The sequence below is a fragment of the Natator depressus genome, chromosome 14 (genome assembly GCF_965152275.1).
Source record: "Natator depressus isolate rNatDep1 chromosome 14, rNatDep2.hap1, whole genome shotgun sequence".
NCBI classification, from domain to species: domain Eukaryota; kingdom Metazoa; phylum Chordata; order Testudines; family Cheloniidae; genus Natator; species Natator depressus.
Genome location: NC_134247.1, coordinates 7,792,035 through 7,816,850, shown reverse-complemented (window position 1 = coordinate 7,816,850; position 24,816 = coordinate 7,792,035). Strand labels below are relative to the sequence as shown.

At 42.8% G+C, this 24,816-nt stretch overlaps 1 protein-coding gene across 1 annotated transcript in view; it reads right to left on the bottom strand.

Moving 5' to 3' along the window:
• Nucleotides 1-24,606, bottom strand: part of CACNG4 (calcium voltage-gated channel auxiliary subunit gamma 4) — a 61,482-nt gene extending 36,876 nt beyond the window's left edge. The window contains exon 1 of the mRNA XM_074971006.1: nucleotides 24,275-24,606. Coding sequence (XP_074827107.1) covers nucleotides 24,275-24,497 — 223 coding nt within the window. The 5' untranslated portion in view covers nucleotides 24,498-24,606. The remainder of the gene's footprint in view (nucleotides 1-24,274) is intronic.
• Nucleotides 24,607-24,816: the final 210 nt, after the last annotated feature.

The following is a 24,816-nucleotide window of genomic DNA, read 5'->3' as shown; positions in this document are numbered from 1 at the left end:
TTTAAATTGAGATTACATGATTTAAGGAGCTGTAAACTGGCCCCTGCAGACCTGGGGCTAGGGTTGGAAATATTGCAGACAATTCTTCTTTTGCTCTGAAAAATGTAATAAACATGTTCCCACAGAGTGACTGAGGAGCCTGCATATAATGTAATGGGCTAGACAGTAACTTGAGGCACAGTCCTGAATGAGACGTGGTGTCTAAGGTGCTCCATACCAGGAGAAGACTCTAGAGGCATTGTGACTCAGACACACCTCTTCCCTTGCTCCCAGGGGATAGTAATGGCCTACACCAGGAGCAAATTATGGCCTTCCTTGCTCTGGCTCAGCTATACTTGGCCAGTGAGTGGGATGTGTGGATTCGTAGCTCAGACCATTCCCTGCCCACCTGCTCCAGGGGAGGGGAGTAAGTGTGCATACATGCCTGCTTACATCTATATACCCAGACCTAAGGTCTGGGTAGTTGGAGCAGGAGTGTAAGACGAGCCCTTATTTGCTTGCATGGGCATGCAGGCCAAGTCACAGTCTAGTCTTATGTAAATATGTTCTGAGTCTGACTCATATTGCTATTTCTGAGTCAGTCCATAAAGACTAGAAATATTGCATGGGTGTTAAAATTCTGCTTGAAGTTAGATTTGAAAGCCTCAAAATATATAAGGTTTGCTGTGTTTAATATCAACCTTGGATTTGATAAGTTCATTTACATTTGTTAATGCAAAATCAGGCCCTGATCCTGTGAACCCTTTATTCACACAAATAGTCCCACTTCTATAGTTGATGGAAATACTTGCATAAGTAAGTGTTTGCAGGATCTGGCCCTTAAATTGGACTAGAGTAAATCTTGCACCAGATATTGAAATGCATAGAATTTCTTAAACCAAGGCTAAACCAGAAAACATCCTTCCTTGAGAGATTTTTGAAAGCAATTCCTAGATGTAGAATTAATTTATTTGCCAACATGAACTGTGGCTTTGGAAATCTAAAAGTCCGTCTGACTAGCATGCTTAAGTAGGATACATTGTGAGCAAATGTGTTAAAGGAAATGCTTTTTCAGCTGTATTGTCTTGTTTGTGTAAATTGTGTTCTATTCTTAGAGGAGTCAAAATAATTTTTTTTTAAATCTCATATTTTATATTTTGTGGAACAAGGGACAGGAGTGATGGGAACTTCTGAAATGATAAATATATGAATTTATTTCACAGCCACCGCTTGGGTTTTAAATTAGTTTTATTTTTCTTTTATTTCATGTTCCTGACAAGTCAGGGTTAGTTGTTATCTGTTTATATCTGTGTATATAAGGAAATCTTGAGAGGCAAACTCTGCTCTCAGTTATGCTGGGTGTAATTCAAAGTAACTCCATAGACTTCAAAGGAGTTACTCTGGATTTACACCAGGGTAACAGATCCGAATATAGCCCTGACTCTCTCAACTTACTATGGGCTTGTGAATTATGCCTATTTGAGAACACAGTTGGGCCCCTTTAACTCATAAGTTGTTGCATTTGAAAAGTTTGTTTTAGAGCACAATGTTTACATATGGTGAAACCCAGGGATCAGAGGAACTGCGTTCCTGAAACCATTTGTATTGTGCTTATACCAAAGTACCTGACCAGTACATCTATTCACGGGATTCATGTTCAGTAGGACTAAGGGTTTGACATGGTAGTCTGATCTTGCTCCCATTGACCCTGTTTCCAATGACAATTTTGCCACTGACTTCCAAGAAAGTGCGATGAACCAATGTGTCAGGAGCTGAGGTGTGAATTACAGTACATATATACTGAAGAAGTGGTGTTTTACCCACAAAAGCTTGTGCCCAAATAAATCTGTTAGTCTTTAAGGTGCCACCAGACTCCTTGTTGTTTTTGTGGATACAGACTAACATGGCTACCCCCTGATACGTGAGTACATATATAGTCTCTGATACTGCAAATGCACAAGTCAGTAACTTTATGCAAATAAGTGATCCACTGAGGAGGATCTACAGCAAACTCGGGAGTTTGCAGATTATAGGGTCAGGTCAACAAGTGTGAATCCAAAATGACTCTACTGAAATCTGAATTAAATGGAGGTAATTGAGATGAGAATGTGGCCCAGAGCCAATAATGTAAGAATAGGATACTGATATTCCAAAGCACAATGAAGCGAAGGTTGAAAAGGCTTTCTTAATCATGCATTTCCATGCTTTTGTGGGCTCAGTTCAATGCTTTAATATCAAATGGATGTCTGGTTTCCTGGACATTTGTGTAATATTTAAAGCAAGGAAAAGAAAATGAATAAAAGGCAAAGTGTACAAGAGCTGATCATGACAAACCCATCGTGTTCTCCTTATGACACATGACAGACCTAGGTCTTCATAAATCCGGTCACTGGGAGTCAATCTGAACCATTTCTGTGGCGATGGATCACAAACATGAAAGATGCAGATCAACAGTTTCTAGGGGATGGCAGCATCTCAGTGGATCAACAATCGTGGCTTTTTCCATGTTGATGGGCGGGACTGATACCTTCCATTTTGTGCTAAAATTCATTATACAATCTTAGTTAAAAACAGGCCCTACCTGAATGGGAGCAAAACAGTATTAACTACAAACATGTTTGTTGCTAACATAGTTCTAGTATGGTTTCTCTTTTCGTTAGAGGCATTTTTCAAGCCTTTGGCATTTACTAACCATGAAAATCAGAGATTCACCTGGACCAAACTCCCCGGTCTGCTACCTCCCTGCACTTTGGTGAAGTTAGGACCTGGATCCAAATATCAAAGATGGACCATTGCTCCATAATGGGTTGAACCAATTCCGAGGTGCTCAGACTAAGGATTTTGGGCCGTAGGAATTGGAATCTAAATGTCTAAACTGAGGCTGCTCTGTTCTGGAAATAGGCATTTATAACGGAAAGGCCATTGGTCCTTGAGTCTGTATATACTGCCATATTATATAATAGGGAAATAGAAGTCCTAGTACATCAGTATTGTACAGTAAATTTACCTTGGGTGGAGCTCCAGTTACTTCCAATTTACTGGGTTGAATTTGCCAGAGGGCATTTAAGTGACTGGCTTTAGAGGTGCAGAAGAAAACCTGAGCTTTGTTCACTGCATCCGGCTCTTCAAATGCAAACTAGCTAGTCAATGTCTGCATGCAGCTACACAGGAGAGTAGCAACAAGGAGCTGCTCTAAACGTCCCTATGAGAGATTGAAAATGTTTGTTTCCAAACGTTATTTTTGAAAATAGTTTCTAGTAAACAAGGCTCCATTTAAACTGCTAAATGGAGCATCTGCTGAACTAAATGAACTGATGACAGCACATGAAAAGAAACATACGTCAAGTGTACACTTCAGATACGTATTGAGTGCCTGTCTCCAAAAGAAAGCAAATTAACAACATTTCCTGCTCACAAGCATTGAATAAAAATCACTTTCATGATATAAGAAAAGCCCCAATAAAAGCAAAACGAGTAAAGCTAAGCTGTACCTTTCCCTCCCCCTATCCTCTCTCATGGGGGAGAATGCTTCTCTTTAGTTCAGTTGACAATTTTTCACTCTGTGCTTTCTTTTGCTGTGAGAAATCTTAGTGATGCCAAGCCCAGATGGCTTTTGTCTGGCGCAAACAATGTCTACTGAGTAGTACATTTAAAAAAAATAGCAGCTAACTAAACCAGTGGTGGAACAGAGGAACCGGTAGAAAGGGCAGTTGAAAGTACTTTTAAAAAAATGGATCATGTGGTGCATTCCCAGGGCAAAATGTGTGCCTTTCCAAAGTACCTTTTGAACCAAAGAGACAGAAAAAGCCATTCCTAATAAGGATGCTATGGGAGTATTTAGGGAGGAAGATAAACTCCATCCTAGGGAGGGAACCAGCCTGAATTTCTCCTTCTTTTGAACACACTGAACTCAACTCACCTCAGTAGCATATTTCAGTAAGTGCTTCGCTTATTGCACTACTTCTCTCATACACAAAACACTCATCAACTTCAGTGGGGATTTTGCTTGCATAAGGAGTTACAGAATCAGGCCCTAAAGATGTTAACGGGGAGGTGGGAGGCAAAAGTATAGAGGAAAGGGTTAGATTCAACCTATTAGGACAAGGACAACCTCCTCACCAACAGGCCTTCACTTTACAGTACCGTACAGAAGGGGGGAGTTTTGCTGTTGAGTTCAGTGGGAGCACACCTGGACCTTTACAAAATGATCTGCCCATGCTGGACCTTCCTGAAGACCCTTCTTGTCAATGGGAATAACACCCTTACCAAACTTGCCAGTTCTTTATAGTACTCTGGACTATGGAGACTGTTTCTTCTTTACTATCTTTCATGTTTCGTAAGGGAAATTAGACACAGCTCCAGCCTCTGGGCTAGTCAGTCTCCAATAATCAACCCATAAGCTCTTTGTTGTACAGTGGAAGTCAGAATCAAAGCACATCCTGGGCAGCCATCTCAGAAACCACAGCATCAGAAACACAGATACATCCCAATATGATTACAAATGGGCCAAAATGCTGTCCTTACTCAAGCAATGCTCCCATTGAACAAGCTTGAGCCAGCATCTTTACTCATTTCAGACTTAGGCAAACTCCTGAATCAATGCTGGAGTAAAGACTGACCAAACAGCAAAGCCTCCAGGCTTTGTCCCTGTGTGATTAGTGTAAACTGTAGTCTGCATCTAAAATAATAAGTGAGGAATGGGCAGAGAAGGTGAAATGCAACATCCCGTATAAGACACACAGTTCCTGATGTGATTTCAAACAGAAAACTTCAGAAGTCAGACCTCTTGCTATCGATTACACATTACTTTTGTGACGTCACCTCTTTGCTCAGCTTGTATTTCAGCATTTCTCCCCCCTGATAATGTGAACCACAATTATCTAAATGAACAGCTTGAGTTCTAACACCCCTGGTGAACTGACATGGCATATCAACAGAACGGGGCCTTTAATCCCTTTGGCCTGAAAAGAAGCACAGTACACAGTATTGAGAACATTTCCTCCATGGCAACAAGACTGGTGTTCCAAGAATTAGATTTCCACAATGCCCTTGGGCCTCGCTTTGACGTCGTCATAGTTCCACAGCACAACCCCCCCTGCCCTCCCCCTCACACACACGAGGCTAGCATAAATAGAGTACATAATATCAACCAATACAGAAAAAGGCTACTTGGTAGTTAATTTATTAAAAAACATATCATTAAAATCATACAAGCGTGGCTACACATTGATGCTGTATAAATATTTAAAGGCATTCCTCTGTAACACTTTACCAAAGCAGCATTCCAAACTGTAGCTGAAATAATGCTTGTGAATGGAAAGCAAAAACACATTCCACCATTCAAACTTGTTTAATCTGCCTTTGAAATGGGTTTTTTAGCCCAGCTGCTGAGCATTAGTATGGTAAAGCATTCGTCCAAATCTGTTCTCGGTGTAATTCCACTAGAGTCAATGGAGTTAAACGACAGATCATTTGGTCCTTTTAAGCAAAGTGTAGTTTTCTCCCTAGATCGTTATTGAATGCAACTGAGAGAGATCCCTGCCGCTGTCAGGAAGGCATGCTGAAGTGGTCATCATATCTCAGGCAAATAACAAGAATGAAAACCAGAGGCTCTGCAGTTTTACAACTTAAAAGAAGTCCCCCAAGGCTCTCAGCCACACCACTCATCACTAACTGACCCAAACCTGGCAGCACGACTATTTTGAGTTCAAATCTTCCTGTTTGACAAGCAATCTACTTCTGCTTTTACATTACCAGAGATCTGCCTGCAGGAATTGCTTAAAGATACCAATACTTGCTGTGTCTACCTCCCAAGGCTATTGGAAGGCGTAAGTACAGACACATCTGCAAAGTACGGTAAGATCCTTTGCCAGTAAACACTTGTAAAAGTACAATAGAAGGAAGGATGGCCTTGTGGTCACAGCACTGAATGGGGACTAAGGAGATGTGGATTTGGTTCCTTGATTCTGCCACAGCTTGCGTGATGTTGGGCAAGTGACTTAGGGGCAGATTTTTAAATGGATTCAGGGGCCTAAAATTGGAGATAGGTACTTAGTGGTAGTTTCAAAAGTCCCTAGGTACCTAACTCCCATTGATGCGGGCTAAGGGGATGTTTAACTGCCATGGAGACATTGGCTGCAGCCCCAGTTCTGGGACCCTCCTAACTTGCCTGGGCTCCAGCCTGAGCCTGAACACCGACACTGCAATTAAACAGCCCCTTAGCCCAGCCCCATGAGCCCGAGTCAGCTGGCACAGGCAGCCACAGGTTTCCAGTTGCAGTGTCGACACACTCTCAGAAGCTACAGAGCCTGGGAAGCTTACATATAGCTACCAGCTAGCTGCTCTAAACTGGGAGTCTCTCAGTTAAAGACAGAGTGGAGCAGCACTTGGTGAGGTGAATTATTGCCTGACCTAGCTTGGCTTATGGGGAGAAGATTGAGCCCTATAGAGTTACAGCCTTATAGAGATCCAGCGTATGGATATTTTATTTGCTGATCCCCATCCCTGTACCACTTTAGATATAGGCTATGGACATATGTTTCACCAGCAACTGAGAGGACCGGTCAGCTATTAACCCAAGGGCTGGACTGCGGGTAGCTGGGAACTTCCCCAGGGTTTGTTTGTCGGCAGAGATGATGCCATTTCTCAAGCTCTGAAGGGTCCAGGTGACACACACTACAGACAATGATCACACTATAAAGATGGAGATATCAACCCTGAGAGAAGATCAGAGGGGAATGTGTTTTGGTGTTGGAGGCTAAAGTATAGAAAATGTTATGTTGAAACCTTGCATTTGAATGTCTCTAATGAAAACAAAAGCGGGAAGCTCTGTATAATGTACACCAGTGGATTTACTGTTTAATAGCTTTTGTTTAAAAGTTATTCCCAGTATTCCAAATACTACTTACAGTATTTTATACTACTTACAACTTGTTTTTTGTGCATTTTGTTTTACTAGGAAAGTGTACGGTGCTCGCTCTCTGAAACTGACAGGGAACTATTCCCATCCATTTACCAGGGTTTTATATACAACAGCCCTGAGGTTTAACTCTGTGTAATGCTGTTGGAAATGTCCTGAAAAGACTGAACTCTGGCCTGTGCTTCAGCAAAGAGTTAAATTGCAGTGCAGGAAGAAGGGGAGTGTAGAGTCATACCCAATATTGCTGGCACACCCTCTCTCCCCGGGGCATTCGTTGGGAAACAAATCAGAACATTATCTTGTGTATTGCTCTGAATTAAAAGGCTACGTAAACATATTGCAAACAAGTGACCCGTTATTTCTGGTTTTATCAAGAACTGGGAAGAAATAGTAACTGCTTACAAATGGATCTAGCATGTTATATCAACTTGATTGCTAGAGTTTGCATGGTACCAGATGACTGACACAATAGTTATAATGTACAGATCTTTCTACATTAAACTTCGGGTCTCTAAATAATATCTTGTCATTTATCTTTCTAAATATGTTGTCTTTGATACAAGCAAGAATGGAGAACTAGATGCCAGTCATTTACAATATCCTACTGAAGTTAAACAATGAAAAAACGGTAAGTAGAGGTGGGCCTGAACCAAAATCCTGGATCAAAGCACAAAATCAGTGTCACAGTTCAAGTCAACTGAACCTGTAGTTCCCCTTCGTGGCCCAGCAAAGGGCACCCAACCCTCAGGCTTCCAGCTCCCCAGCCATTGCCTTTTTGGGGTGGAGACACGTGCCCCCTTCCCTTCTGACTGGGGTATTTCAAGGCTGCACAGTTCCCTACCTTCTTCACTGTGCATTTCCCAGCACAGACACGTTGCCAAGGACACCTCTTGGCTTCCTCTTCAGAGATGGTTAACAGGTGTAAATGCTCCAGTCATAAGTACTACACAACACTTTACTCATCAGGTGAAAAAGCATGGCAGAGAAAACATATTAAAAACAATGAAAGAACCTACATGCACGCTAAGGAGCTTACCAGAGTCCACCCCAAGCCTAACATGGGCTCTGGCAGGACCAGGGCTTCAACCCCCCCACCCAAGGGGCATTTCTTCTGGTTACCAAGGCCATGGCTACATGTACAGCGCTGCAGTGGCTGTGCGGCCGCGGCACATTTGGTGAAGATGCTCTATGCCGACCGGAGAGAGCTCTGCAGTCGGCATAATTAAATCACCTCCACAAATGGCAGAAGCTACGCTGGCGAGAGGAGCTCTCCCGCTGACATAGCGCTGTCCACACCCTGCTGAGCAACATGAGTTGGACCCACATAGGCTGTAGTGTAGACACAGCCCAAGTCATCACAGCTTCAGCTTGGAACAAGCACCCAGTCTTCTGGGGACTCAGTAGGCCCAGTCCGCCCAACCCTACCCTAAAGATTGTAGCCCTCCATGGACCAGAGGGTCCTGTCCAGGTGCTGGATCAGTGTATAACCAGGCTATTTATCCAACACTCCTTTCTTTGTTGGTCCTTGGAGAATCCAGTCTGAACTAGTAAATGCAAACCTCTCCAGGGGGTAGCTTAAAAGGGCTGCTAATGGAAGAAGTATATTAGCATCCCCCTCCCTACTAGAGACGGTACATATAATGACACAATAATACATATACAATTGCATTTTTACTACAATGTACCCCCCAAAGGTATTAACCCGACTTCAATAAGGTTTAACTCAATTGAATCAGGTCTTGTCAGTCTGTTGCACTCAGGACTCATATTTGAATTTTGCAAAGAGAGCCAATCTTAACTGTGGCCAAACCACACCCTGGGTCTAATCACTTCTGGACTTTGGAGTGTTTGAAATCTAGATTCCACATTTGTATGTTGAGCCCAGCTCGAATCATACGCATCATAGACCCTGAGATCTGAGATACTGCGGTAATAGCGGTCATAAAAGTATGCGAGCGCCTCCCAATCGTTAATGTATTTATGCTCATACCACCCCTGTGAGTTAGGGAAAGGCTATTATCCCCATTTTACAGATGGGAAACTGAGGCACAAGGGCTCAGGTCCTCAAAGGGTATTTAGGTGCCTCGTGCCCATTGACTTTTAATGGGAGCTAAGTGCCTAAACACCTTTGAGGCTCTGGGCCTAAATGACTTGCCCAAGGTCACACAGGACATCTGTGGCAGAGCAGGGAATTGAACCAGAGCTCCTGAGGCCCAGTCTAGCACTAGACCATTCTTCCGCTCTTGTGGATCTGACAGGTCTACTCTGAAACTACTGAATTCATTCCTCGGCATGAAGATAGCAACAAATGAGAGGGGTTTCAGAGAGTGATAATAAAATAATACCTAGTTTTTATTTAACACGTTTCATTTATAGCTCTCAATGCACTTTACATTACCGCCACCTTACATAGGGGAAAGAGGGGGTGACATAGCTTGCCCAGGTCAGCCAGTGGGCCAGTGGCAGAACCAGGAATAGAACCCAGAGAAGAGCAACTAAAACAATGAAAGGGGAGGAGGAGGACACAAATTTATAAGAACTAAAAATATTCACACCTTGGCTAAGTGTGAAGTGTAAGCAACAAAGAGCTATTTAGTAGTAATCCAAAGGGCCCTAACTAGGAATAATGGGATGAAATTAAGATAAGGAAAATTTAGGACACATTTAAAAAAAAATAATGTTCATTATGGTGAGATTAAATTGTGGAATAGTCTCTTCAAACAAGATGGTGGAAGCTCCATCTCTTGGGCAATCTAACTAGTCGACTTCACAAATGACACACTGGATGGACTGTTCCTGCACGGCCAGGATTATGGGCTTGGCTCACGTGTGTTTTCTAGCTTTAACATCTGTGATGCCAAGCTTTCAGAAAAACCCGGTTATCAGTAGACTACAGGGAGGGGCAACAAAAATAACTCACTGTGCTTGATAAAAATGTTTAACTACCCATTCAGCTTTCCATTAACCCATGCACCTGGACTTTAACTAACACCAAAGAATGTGCCCAGTGAGTGCAACAGAAAACATTTTTATGTAAGAGGAGGTGAACATCACTAAAAATCAGAGCGCCTTTGTACGGCATGCCAAACTGCTGAAGCGAAAAAATGTCTTCAGTGAAAGGGCTCAGATGTGAGCATGTTTCAATGCACAGCTCCAGGAAAAACTCTGATGATAAATGTGAGCTTGTAATCGTTGCTTTTCAGTGGGAAGCGAAGCCGGAAGGGGAAGTGGGAAGGATCGTACTGGCTAATTGAAGCTTACATTGTCATTCAAGCACTGCATTTTAATTATAAGCTGGTGATGACACACGTGTCACTTAGTTCGCATCCAGTTTTAAGCATGCGTATGTGTAAAAAATGTCAATTATTAATTTACTATTGTGATCATGTTCATTACCCTACACTATGTCTCCCAGGCACATGTATAATGACATGTTAATTCTAATGCCTCTTTTAATATAGGGCTTAAACACACATTTAGGGCCAAATTCTGTGCCAGATGGCCACCAAAACAGGTACACATTAATGCTATAAAGGCAACATAAGCATGTGGCCATCCTGTAGCCATCTGCAGCCCTCTCAGTGCAGGTTATTCCTGTCAGTCCTGCCCCAGAATGCCCCTCTGTATCTTCATCTGCAGTGTGGTGCTCTACAGATTTGGGCCCTCATCCCGAAAAGACTTACACATCTGCTCAATTTTATGCATGTGAGCAGTCCTATTGATCCTGCAAAGCTAAGCATGTGCTGGCTTTTTGAAGAATCAGGGCCTTAGCGAGGATTTGGAATCCAGCTGGAAGATTTCTGGCCTCTATTTCCTTCTCTGCAGGGTTCTGCTGTGCCCAAAGACTCTGTTTCCAGCCAGGATTTCACCCTTTTAGATATCGAGATGTATGTAAAATGGGAAATTGACTACAGATAGCTACAAAGTCAGTCTTGAAAAATCAGGACAAGATCTCAAATAAAAATAAGGGAAAGCATTGTAGAAAGCAGGTTTTCAGAGTAAATCTCCTTCAATCACATTGGATAGATCAACAAGGGCAGCTGTTTTTTAATTTGTTTGATATCAAAATTGATATCAAAATATAAATTAGACTTCCCATTAATAAAAAAATAAGAGGTAGTAGGTTCCAACTGAATCTTCTGAGTGATTATCATTAGAAAATGTACTCGGAATGCAGTATTTGTTATTACTATTGCATGCTACATATTTTATATAGCGCCGTTCATCTTAAAGGATTCTAAAGCACTTTGCAAACAATATGCATCTGCTACCACTGAAAAAGCAGCACAGCACACCAGCCAGGGGTACGGTGCATAGCCCAACAGAGGGGAAATTTTGTCTAGTTACAGGGCAAACACTTACGCTAACGAAAAGTGCCACAGGATCTTTAATTCCTATATGGAACAGATCGAGCCTTAGATTTTAAGGCTTCGGGTAACATTTCCAAAGGCTCCTAAGTCACTTACATGCTTAAGTGCCATTTGGTGTTCAATTAAAAGTCACTTTTGAAAATAGGCTCCTAAGTCACTTAAGCACTTTGAAAATTTTACTCGCTCTCGCTGTAAATACCTGAGCACCCAATCTATGCTCAGATTATATGCAGTAGAACCCCTATTTTACAAACTCACTGGGGACTGAGGAGTTCATAAAACTGAGAACCTCATAAAATGGAACATCTCAAAATTAGGGTCGGTATAGTGCATAAGTTGAAGTATGGTGCACTGCATACTTTCTTCTTCCTTCAAAGCGATTGCTAATGCACATAAGCCATCATCAGAATGTGAAGGGACATCTCCTTGTTCTTCACTGATATCACTTGTTATGTCATTTTCTTTCTTTTAGGGAAAATGGTTCATATCCTAGTCATTTGTAAGATTAGTGTTCCTACAATTAAGGGTCCACTGTACTACAGAAGGGTGAACAGATGAGTCTCACAGGCCAAGATTTGAAGCTGAGGTTACAAGAAGCCACTTCCACTCTGTTACTTAGACTACAGAGTTAATATTCTTTCTATTATGAATTTTATATGCTCTGTGTGTGGTAATATTCCTTATTATTATGGTTGCCTAATACTTCTCATTGCAAAACCCTCTTTTCAGTTGCTTATAACTTTGCCAAATGTTAACCATTTGGGCTGAAATTTTTGATATTGGGTGTCTTCCTTGGGCTGAATTTTGTTTGGAAAATGTCAGCCAAAATGGTTCAGCCATTTTGGAGAATGAGACTAGGGGAAAATACATGGTTTTGTAATGTTATATTACTGCTGACGACCTTTTCTTTTACAAGCTCCATTGGCCCCATGCTTTGAAAAAGGGACTTGAAATTTGGCAAGGAAGTGACTTGTGGGTCAGGGATGTGCTTTTTGCTGTTCCTGTGAAAATCCACCAAAATGTGTCCATCTTATTAAAAAAAAAAACACCTCAGCTTTCCTGTGTTCAGTAGAGACTTAGATTTTAGCTAAAATCTCCAAAGATTCTGTGCACGAATAGCATGCTCAGGCTTCTCACAGTTCCTCCCAGTGTTGAGCACGCTCTATCTCCAGAGAGCAACTGAGCACGCTCTATCTCCTGACAGCTCCTAGGAGTGGCTGGACTGTGCATGTGCTATCCCCAAAGGGTGGCTGGGCAAACAAACAGGGGACAAGGAGCTGGGGTGAAGTGGGCGGGACAGGGAATGGCTGGACAAGGAGACTGGAAGTGGTAGCAAGGGGAGACTCAGACCGGGATGGGGAGTAGAGAGGCATGAGACTATGTCTTTCTGGGTAAGGAACAAAGGATGGGGATCAGCAGCATGAGGAGTGGACAGTGGGCCTGGCTAGGTTAGGAGAATGGGACTAGGATGCGGAGCCGGGAATGGGGAAGAGACGGCACTGGCACTGGGCAGAAGGGGGGTCATGCTTGGGGAGAATGGGCAGAAGAGTCAGTGCCCACCAGAGCACACTCCCCTCCACAGCCTGGAATAGATCCCTGAGTCTCACCATTCGTCTGTTGTCAGCAAATACCTGTGAAACGCACCAGCAAAGTGTCTTATGTGCTGATCCACATAGAGGATAACAACCTACTTCTGCTATCAGTTATTCAAGTGACAGAGGTCTCTGCACTGGCGCTAAAGGTTCCAACCATGTTGATGACCTATGTGGGTGTCAATATGAAGGCAACCTTACTGCTGGCATATTCTAACTTTTGATTGCTTGACTTCACAAACTTAATAACCTTTTAAAAACGTTTTATGCATGTTATATTAATGTTATATAGAGTATAATTCCAGTTTTGCAAATTCTCTTTATCCAAAAATTCTAGTTATCCAAATCCACAGTGTGTCCCCCATGTAGCCCTATGATGGATCAAAAGTATCAAAATAGCACTTCTGTTTATCCAAATGCCAAGTTATCCAAAAGTTTTCAATATTCACCGGGCCATACGGACAACCAGAAATGTACTATATACACATTCATACAGACATGCATATATATACACACATAAATACACACACCCTTTATACACATGATATTGATATTAGTTACATAGCACTAAAAGTGTACAAGGGCACTTTACAAATAGGCACTCGCCCAACTCCAAAGAGCTTGCAATCTCACTATAGGATGTACAGATGAGTGACTGAGGAGAAGGGATGACAAAAAGCAAGGCAATTCTCACACAAAATTATCCAGAATTTTTTGATAATAGCAATCAACATTATTCGCTGAGCTATAAAATAAGTATATTTGATATGTTTTAGATTTGATTTCAGTTAGACATTGCTCCTCCAGGCAATATCCTGTTTCAAGTCATAACTGTGACATGTCCTGGTTTCTATTTAATGCCTCACAGCAACTGTGCCTTTGGGAAACAAATAAGGCAGAATAAACAGTCTAAATCTCATTAAATGTCACAATTTGGGAGAAGAGAGAATGTTCAGTCGTCCATATTCAATACTAAAATGAATTATTTAAGGCATAAGAACAGATGAAAACTGATCTGAAATCTCCTGTATAAAAACGGGCAATGGCTTAAAACCAGTTATTAACTAAAACTGGGGAAAAAATGAATATGAAGTGAGGCTGGAGCTTTGTTCAACAGAGAATGTTTTCTTCTCCTGAATATCTTTGAAATATTCAGCACTATTGAGTTAATGGGATCAGCTAAAGGAGAAACATTCAAATGGCATAACCCAGTGGCACAAACCAAGGTAGCAATTCAATGGGAGAATACCCAAAAAACAATAAACAGGATTAATTTAAACCAGGATTGACAATCTGCGGGAAAATGCATTGTTCCATAATAGTTCCTCTCTTCCTTTGTCATATGCTTCCTGCCCCCCAACCATCATGTTTATGTTACCGCTGGATCCTTTAGATATATAATTAGATACATGGTAACTTTGACTTATTTTGAAGAATGTGAAGTATTATTTAAAAGTAAACAGAACGCTGCATAAACACACTGGAGATGAAGCAAAAGAGGTGGAGAAAACAGATGCAAGAACACATGTGAGGTGACAGACCAACCTTCAATAACTTTGTGATCAGAACTTTTTTGGTTGCCAGAGAAGAGACCAAGGAGGCTTGAGAATAAAGAGGAACTACAAATCCTTGGCTTTCTACCTGGGGCAGAATGGTCTTTGTTGGGTTGTGTCATGAAAGAATCTTGCAGTCACTGAAAGTTAATTTTGAAGCCACCTTTTTTACAGAGGAAAAGTTATAACACATGAACAAGAAGAAGTAAAAAGGCAGGGCTGAACAATGGTGCTTATATTACCACACGCTGGCAGAGGGCCAGATTCACTGGCAGGGTAAGTGGATAAAACTTCACTGAATTTGAGCCAAAGTCTATTAAAACTGGCAAAATAAATAAATAAAACAACCAGAAATCCAGTTTGAAGGGAAATCTATCTCCAGTCCACCTAGGACGAGCAAAAGTTACTTACAGATGTGTGGAAGGCTATTATGAAAGAACAGATGGACAGAAGCCATTCTCTACTTCGTAACTCTAACTGTCTTCTATCAAGGTAAAACAAAGAGATGTATTTTGGGAACAGAGAACAAATGACTGGAACAAATAAAGAAAATGCAGGTCAGGGAGACCTGGAAAATGAAGAGACAGGACTAAATCAATCATGTTTTGACAAACCAAAATGAACATAAAAAGACAGACATATTGGCACAAGGTAGAAAATGAGAGCCAGTGAAAAGATAGAGAAGACACATTACTGTATTTGGAAATGAAATTCTTTTTGATTGTGCTTCAGTTGTTCATTGACGTCAGTGGAAGATGAGGGAGCTCAATACTTAACAGCTAGGGGTCCTATGAGCAGATAGACTTACTTATTATTACAAAGCCTGTGCTGTTCTTAAACGATTGCTTCCATGTAACAGTTCTTGGGGAAGATTCACTGAAACGCTGCAGCTGCCTTGTGCTACTATGATTGAAATGGCTGTTTAAACTGGAGTTACAGCTGCCTTGTGTTGCTGGAGTGGAGCAAAGTAACCAGATCAGAGGGGTGATAAAATAATGTTTTTTTTTCTGTACAGCACTTATAAATATGTTTCAGTCTCTCAGATATACTGACAAGTGTGTGTTTAGTTTGTTTATTCTACTACCCCTTTGTCTGACACCTTGGCATCTCTCTGTAAGAGTCTGGCTGCTGAACCTGCAACATCATAAATATGAGTGCCAGGAAATTTAAAATGAAGATAAGCACAAAGCAAAGTTAAATTCTGAAACAGGCCCAGTATTCCAGTGTGACAAAAATATTAGGAAGTATGATTTTTGTAATGAGATGATTCCTGGCTCAGAAAAGCAGAACTGGAAAGAGACGTTTTACTGAACAGGTGGGGCCCATTTTTCTCTTACTTACACCAGTTTTATACTGGCATAATTCCACTGACTTCCAAGAAAATACTCCAAATTTACATGAGTGTAAGGAAGAGGAGAATCAGGCTGTGAATGTTTAGGGCCAGATCCTGTCTCTCGAAATCTGCATGCTTAAATGCAAAGTTCCAGTGGATTTATGCTTTGTATGATGACAGGAGAACTTTCATAGAATCTATGTCCAGAGAGACCATTAGATTCCAGAGGTTCTCAAACTTTTCTTATTGCGTACCTCCTTCCAGATCTACCAGCTTCCTTGCTACCCCCTTCTAGATGTACCTGCTCCCCGCATACCCCTACCCTTCTCATCACTGATAACTTTGTGTGTTCTTCTTAACACTACATGTCATTAGCCATTTGTCCATACTTCACTGTTAAGTACAGATAGTTATAGTGCGACGTATACAACCAACCCCCACTCCCCCACGGCCCTAAATTCTGAGCTCAGTTGGACTGGACAGAAGCTGGGCAACTGAACCCATGCTGTATGGTGACTGGATGTGAGGGCTCTGTATGAAAGCATATCTGTGTTCTCATTGGTACATCTTGAAGGAAATTAACTACCGTATTTTATATAACACATTCCCAAAGAATTTTAAAGTTTTGTCTGAGTAGCCCATTGTGAAAATGCAATAAATAAAATAATAAATAAAATTCACCATGACATAATTGCTACTGTGTGCCCCCGAGAGATGGCTCATGCACCCCCCCTAGGGATATGCATACCACAGCTTGGGAACCCCTGAAGACTGACCTGAAAGTTTTACTACCAAGGCACATTAATATAATATTTACCATTTTATAGGAAACTATGCAAACAAAATACTTAATTCACCGATACTGTGTACTCACCTTTGCTGAGCAACTGTATAATCTTATTGCCTATCTTTCCCCACTACTTCTTCCCTGATGTTATTGTTGTGTTATGGCAGGATCTAGAAGTCTAAACTCAGATTGGGGACCCACTGTATTAGATGCTGTACAAACACAGAGGGCTTGTCTCCACCTACCGGTGGATCGACACTGCAGCAATCGATCCACTGGGGGTTGATTTAGTGGGTCTAGATCACTAAATTGACTGCCGATCACTCTCCTGTCAACTCCGGCACTCCACTGGAACAAGAAGCATAAGGTAAGTCGACGAGAGAGTTTCTCCTGTTGACCCAGCATGGTGTAGACACCCCAATAAGTCGACTTAAGGTACGACCTAAGGTTATTCACACAGCTGGAGTTGCGTAACTTAGGTTGCCTTAAATCCGTAGTGTAGACCTGCTCACAGTAATAGACTGTCCCTGCCCCAAAGACCTTATGATCTAAACAGACAAGACAGACAAAGTAAAAAAGTACTGTTATCTTTGATGTACAGATGGGCAACTGAGGTACAGAAAGATTAAATGACTTTCCCAAGGTTATATAGCAAATTAGCAAATCTCTGGATGGTAGAACCTAGATCTCCTGATTCCCAGCCCAGTGCCTTAATCATAAAACCATCCTTTATCCTGCTGCTCTGTTTGCCTTTTTGTTGTCTCATGTATGAAAGTAGCTGGTCAGCTCTTTGGCATGCAGACCATGTATGATTTGTCTCTGCTGCTAAGCACCTAGCAGACTTTTGGCCTCAGTTGCAGTTGAAGACATAGGTTCAGCCATTGGGTTGAGGGGATGGGAGGGGAGGAGAAGTCCCTGGCCATTTCTTGCTGTCTCTATTGATGTAAAGCTTGCTGTGGTTCTAGGATGGATACATTCTCACATCTACTCCCCCACCCCCAACTTTTTAATGTGGTTTATGGTGCTCAGCATCTTGCAGGATACAGCCCAAAGTCAGTGTTTAACCTATGCAACTCACGCTATATAACAGCAGAGACATCTAGTTAAGCTTTCTTATGCCAACCATGTGTCCTTTCTGACTGACGCAGCCAGAGTGGATTTCCTAGCCACTGCCTTGCCATATATAACATAGATTAGTACAGTAAATGTGATCAGCATCACATAAGAAATAAACAGTCTTTTGCAATTGTGACAGGTTTCAGAGTAGCAGCCGTCTTAGTCTGTATCCGCAAAAAGAAAAGGAGGACTTGTGGCACCTTAGAGACTAACAAATTCATCTGAGCATAAGCTTTCCTGAGCTACAGACCACTTCATCGGATGCATTCCGTGGTAAAAGTAAGTGGTAAAAGAGGAAAATACCACTGAATGCATCCGATGAAGTGAGCTGTAGATCACGAAAGCTTATGCTCAAATAAATTTGTGAGTCTCTAAGGTGCCACAAGTCCTCCTTTTCTTTTTGCAATTGTGTAACCCAGGTCCCTGAGACATATGTAGGACCAGAAAAATATAACTCCATATTTGCCTACATTCTCAGTTCCTGTTAGAGATTGTTCCAGTCACAAACTACTGGCATATAGCTATATGACACACACCCCTCTACGACTGCCTACTGTATACGTTATATATAACACACCACCACAATATGTAGTCAACCTACTATGTATAATTTGTTGTATCTTTGACTCTTCCCACATATGATATTCTGAAACTATTAAGTAAAATGAATATTATCCATATTACAGCTTTCACAGATGAAAAAAAACTTTAACATCTGGATTACAGATATGCTTCCATTGGTTTATGGCCTCCAGGGAGTGTCACTAATGCACACAATGTCCTTGGTTTTGCACTGGGATCTCTGCCTTCCTAAAAGCTATGTAAAGAAATCCTGTGTAGCCTGATACTCCCTATTGGCAATGTACCCAATTGAAGAGGGTAAATTAATCCATCAACGAATAAGTCACATATGCAATAAATTGACTCCCAATCTACATGTTTCATACAGCACTGTAGGAAAAACTGATGTGCTAAATCCATGCTGTATTTTGAGATCTGCCATTGCAAATGATGAAGGAAGCACATGTACAGGCCCTTGGTTTTTTTAGGGAACAGATGGATCCTCTAGTAGAGTTTCTTCTAGCAGCTCCTCTAACACAGCCTTTCCCAGTTTTTAAAGACACACAGTGTGATGACCTGAGGTCAGAAATTAGAAGAGATTTAAACTCTGTTTCCAAACAAGCCGCTTCAAGCTCAGAAACTCTATCTACCACCAAAATGCCATAAATAGAAAAATTAGCTTAAAAAGTCTGTCAAAAATAATTCACCCAGCTTCTGGCAAGTTCCTACTGCACAAGTGCTACAAGGATAATACTGGATTCATAAGAACCATGGTTAAAACTGATCCATGCAGCACAAATTCTTTAACATCGTGAGGGGGAAGTGATGTGTTTTAATCATAAGCAAAAAGAGGGGGAATCAGAAAAATGCATGGACTGGAAGAGAATGACGATCTGGGCTGATTCTCAGAGCCCTTCTCAAGTGTGTTTTGTTTTGTTTTAAAACATTGGTGCTAAATGTTCAATCCTCAGCTGTACCTGCAGAATATGTACTGTGCCCAAGAAATAGTTTATTGCACACTCATAAGTACTGCATGATATAGTCACTCATCTTTGTGTTCTCCACATACAGCTATCTACTTGCACAGCATGAGTATAGGCTCATATGAACAGAGCATTTTGAGATGGAAAAGTGTTCATGATTTACTTGTCTGAGTAAGGACCATGAACTTGCTTTTACAGTATTCACCTTGGATGCTAACTTCTTTTTATGTGCTTGCCTCAAACATTGTACAAGTACATTTTCTTTTGCTTGCAAGGATGTTCACAGAAGCAGAACATGTCACAAATACCCAAGTGAATGTGCATTCATCCATGCCAGACGTGTTGCAGATAATTGTGCAAATAGGCATTTGTGCAAATGCTTGAGCCATAAGTGATTCGCTCGTGCTTGTCTCCTTTTTATAAATGTTTCAGTCATTCAGTCAAGGAGCACAAACAATACCTATGTGAATTAAGTGACCAATCACACAACACAAATAGCAAATTACAAAACAGTGAATATTCAAAGGAACAGTCACAGCAAATAGTTCAGGGGTAATCCATGCACTGAAATGTTTAATAAAACACTCTTTGAATAATTTCAAACAACAAATACATTCCCCAATTTCCTATCCTAATGTCACGGGGCCCAGTCCTGTAAACACTGGGAGTAGTGCTGTCTCCTGTGAATAGGTCTCTTGACTACAGTATGACGATTTCAGGGACGGATATGGCGGTGGTTTTAAAATATACCACTCTTTTTCTAGGTTAGGTTTCAATACACACATCAAACCAAGTGGTACTAGACATATACCATATTAATAGAAGCTACAGAAAAATGATGTGTAGCTGTATGTTTCTCTAATTTAGCTTATCTTGATTTCAGTGGGGCTATTCGTAGTAGGAAGCTTTACGCCTGGTAGTGTTTGCAGGATTGAACCCATTGACCTCTCAGGGCAGATGCTCAATGGCCATTATGGAGCTATGATAAGTTACACCAGTTGAAGATCTGTCCCCTAGACTGTAACCAGATCATATAGTTAAAAAGAGATTACAGTTTTAGCTACTGTTATACTTCCACAGATTATGCAGGTTCGAGACCATTACCCTAAGATCAGTAAAAGAGGCATGAAGCTGCAACTTCTACTATAAGTATATGCACATTACCACTGGGGAATTTTTTAACAGTTTGTTATTTAAGGATGGATAAATTAGATATACGTATTAAATCCTTTGGGAAATAGTGCTACTGACTAAAGTAGCATTTCTCAAATGCGGCCACCGTGGCTGCATGTGGCTACCAGGGGCTTTTCTTGCAGCCACAGCCTCCTGGGCAGTGCTGGGGGGGGGCCACAAAGCAATGGCCCGCCAGTAATGGTTGAGCCCTGCCCCGCTTTGGAGACACAAATGCTGGAGGAGCAGGCAGCCAGTGAGTTCCCAGGGGCAGTGGGGGTCAGGCTTCAGTCCTTGGGTGGTGGGTGGCAGGCTCCAGCCATGGGATTCAGGCTCCATTCCCCGGCCACACAGTGGCAGACTCTGGCCCCAAGCTCTCCCCTCCCATCACACCTGGGTCCCCGCTGCCTCCATTCCCACCATCCAAGGCTGAATTTGTCCCCAGGCTTGCCGGAACTGAGTTAGTCTGATATGAAAAGTGATATTTGTATGTTTCTTGATATTAACAGCTAGCAAGTCTTTAAAAAAGCAAGCAAAGAAGCAAAAGAAACAACAAGAAAAAAGACAAGAACCTGCAAAGCACCTTATTTGTGTTTCTATTCTGTTTAGGTCCAGTAAAGAATAGAGACAACTGTACTTTACTTTTAATATTGAGTCTGCAAAAAAAAAAATCCTACATAAATAAATTACAATGATTTGGCCATGTATATGTGCATATGTATTTGTTTTTCCTAAAGTTGATTGAATATTTTAGGGGAAATTATCAGAGTGGCCAGAGGCCACCAAAAAATTTGTTGTGAGACCCCCTAAAGCCATCTAAGACCTAGTGAACCTCCAACTTCCACCCCTGAAGGAACTATGCTAAAAAGACCAAAATTGTGTATTAATTGACCAGAAACTAAATTAATTTTGCGTAAGTGTTATTTTAGAGTGACTGCTCTCCATAGTACTGACTAGGACAACATAATTTCAGCCCAAACAGAAGCCCAACCAAAAAGAGAATTTGCCAGAGCCCAAAATTGTATTTATCTACTAGTTGCCAATTTGTTAAACAATGTGGAAAGGAGGAAAACACTAAAGAACGACTACAGCTCAGAGAAGGCACTATCTTTTCCTGTGTGTTTCAACATTTTCTCTTTGAAAATTTGGAATTTTTCTGAGTCTTGATATGTAACAGTTTGACATCATGCGTATACATTTTCACAGATATAGGTTAAAAATATTTTAATGGACCATTTCAACTGACCTGAAATACACTCACATCTAACACTTTATTCATGCCAGTAATTTAAGAGGTTGTTTAACAAATTTCCAGCTTATGAATGTTTACGTCTTAGATCTGTCACCAAGATAAGAGTCAGGTGGTGTTAAACCCATAAAAATAAACGAAGTGGCTTTTTATAGTGATTATGAAACAAATAAACAAAAAACCCCATAAAAACAGAGTTCTAAAAATGGGTCTTCAAACCAGACTACTTAAATTAAACATAAACATTCATAACCTGAAAATGTTTTCCCACTGTCTGCCTCATCAGAATTTTAAGTATTATATTATGACTTTAATAAAAGAACCATCCATGCAAACTGATTAGCTCAGATTGTCACTCATGTTTACTTGGATATCTTTTTAGACATTCCTTTATTATTTTTTAAAACATCAAAAACCTACAGTACTGAAACCAAGGTGTCATGATGTGATTTTAAACTTTGATATTTTCAAGTACCTGTACAATCTATTTTCAAAGAGAATGTTTGAGAAGAATGAATAATTTGCAATGAATTATTTATGTGATGAATGTAGCCTCTCTTTCTGCTTATCGGTGAGCTGATATCAATTTTCTCAGATTTATGCATTCTTTGAATATGACAAATAACTTTCAGATTTTTTTACTGTGTGGTATGAGCATGAATATTTGAGTGTCAATCAGTATTGCTTCATGGAGATTGGTTAGCTAAGTCACATGGTATCTGTTCTCTTCCCTGAATAGATTAATGTTCAAGCTCCAGCAACCCAAATCTTCTATATATGACTTTGCAGGTGCAAATAAAATTTGATTGCTCACATCTTCAAAGCAAAAGGGGACAAAGCATCACCACAGTGTGGACAATGTAGACAAATACTGTATTAGTGGGCGTTTATCTGCAATATTTGCCCAGCTCTCAACACTTTACTAGGTGCTTTAGTTTTGTACAAAGAGTCTGATCTAGGTTCAGTTGAAGACAAGGTAAAAACCCTCCCACTGGTTTCGACGGAAGCAGGATTAGGCATCTAATTATGAGATTCTTTAAAGATCAAGGTGAAATGTTGGCTCCACTTAAATCAATGGCAAAAATCCCATTGATTGCAGTGAAGGCAAGGTTTCACCCCAGATACGAGGGCCCCAATCCTGCAAACTGTTCTGAGCAACTCTTGATGGATGCTGAGGAACGTACTTTCCCAGTGAAGATAGAGCCTGGAGGTCAGAAGACCAAACTTGGCCAGGACCTCAAAATTGCCCAATGGTTTTCAAGGGGAGTTGAGGATGCTCAGCCCCCCTCCTAAAATAACCTCAGCACCGCTCAGGCTCAGACCCACATTTTCTAGGTGTAATTGAAAAAGAAAAAACAGGTGATGTGTTGGGAGCCTTTCAGGAGTTGCCAAACAAAGCGTCTGTGTTTCCAATAAAACCAGGGCAGGTGTCAAACGGCTGCGATTCTTCCATGTTTTGACTGAAACGCATTTTTCTTCTGAGACTATGATGGATATAGTGGAAATATGCAACATATTTCCTGGGTAATTATTCGTCGGTTAGCAAAGCAAGCCACTGCCAGAGAAAAACGATCTTCCCACGGAACCTTTACAGCAGTAGCGGAGAGGAGAAGATGACAACCGCTCCCAGGTTACAAGTGCTTCTAGGATGCCACAACTAAGAAAATAAAACCTACACTGTACTAACTGCCCGGCTCCCACTTATCGCTGCTCCTGTCTGAGTGTTGGTAAAGTTTCCCTTCTCCACAACCTGCCTGGGCACCGGGCAGGGTCGAGATTTCAGCGCCCCAGCAGCCCGGCTCCCCTTGCCAGCATCTGGGGCGCCTGGATCCCCCTCAGCCGGCTTCCTTCCCCACCGCCAGCCGCTCAGGGCGCTTGGCTGCCAGGGGCTGTTTCCCTTCCGTGGGGCTCCCCCCTGAACGGCTCCGCGTCCCTTTACTAAACCAACGAGCCGAGTTGGGCGGAGAAGCCGCCTCTGGCCGGAGCTGGGACGCGGCGTCCTGACACCGTGGTGGGGTTTAGCTTGTAACTGGGACGCGGAGGGGTGGGGGGTCTTGTTAGTCTGATTCAGATCCCATTGTTTAGACGGGGCAGCCCCTTAGGGCAGGGACCCTGTCTGTCCTCTGGGCACCGGCTGAGCACACACTGCAGGGGCTTCAGCCATGGTTCGCAGGCTCTGTCCGGAGAGAAACCAACCCCGCGCCCCCGGGTCACTCTCTGTCTCTGTCTCTCGCTCTCACACCCACACACACACCCCCGAGAGGAAAGGGCAGGTCCCACCACACCAGACAGGCGCCCAGCCGCACCAGTCCGTGCGTTTGCCCGGGAGGGCGGGCAGGGAGCGGGGCTCGGAGAGGGCAGCTCCCCGGGGCAAGGCATCCCTGTCCCAGGTCCGGTTCCCATAGCAATCTCCGAGAGACCGGTTGCCAAGGCAACCTCCTCCTCCTCCTCGACCGAAGGACCGAGGCTGAGAGCCGGGCTACGTCGAGGCTCTGGCTGGCCGGGGCACAGCCCCAGCTAGGGACCCAGCCTCCTCTGTGCAGCCAGCCCGGGTCGGGAAGTTACTTTCCTGCATCTTTGCTTCCTTCCCTGTGCTCTCACCCCCCCCACCGCACCAGCCCCCCGCAGCCCCACACACCTTCCCCCCCAGCCCGGGCCCTACCTTCCAGGCAGCAGATCCGCCAGAGCCCGGAGTGAGTGAGGTCCCCCTTCGCCTTGCGGGGCTGGCTCTGCGTCTCCTCCGTGCTGAGGTTGGTCCCGTTGCAGACGTGGGCGCTGGAGTAGAGCCAGTAGTCGGTGCCGATGGCGATGGCCATGAGGCTGAAGGCGGCGAAGGCTCCCACCGTGGTCAGCAGCATCTGGACCCCACGGTCACACCACACCATGGTGCTTCATAGCCCCCCGCGCCGGCTCAGGGGGCAGCAATCGACCGAGGCAAGGCGCTGCCTTCCCCCCCGCCAGCACCGCCCACCCAGCCCGGGCATGGGGGGAAGGAAACAATGCCCCACGTCTCCCTGGGGAGGTGCTAGCCTCCTCCGCCCCGGTGCACGGGGGGCCAGCGAGCTTGGCGGGAGAAGCTAGATCCCCCCCCGCCTCCCTAACTCCTCCTGCGCCGCTGGGGCCCAGGGTCCCCCCTCCAGCATCCTGCACCCCCGTGCACACCAGCCATGCCTCCCCCTGCCCAAACTCCGAGGAGCGGCTAGC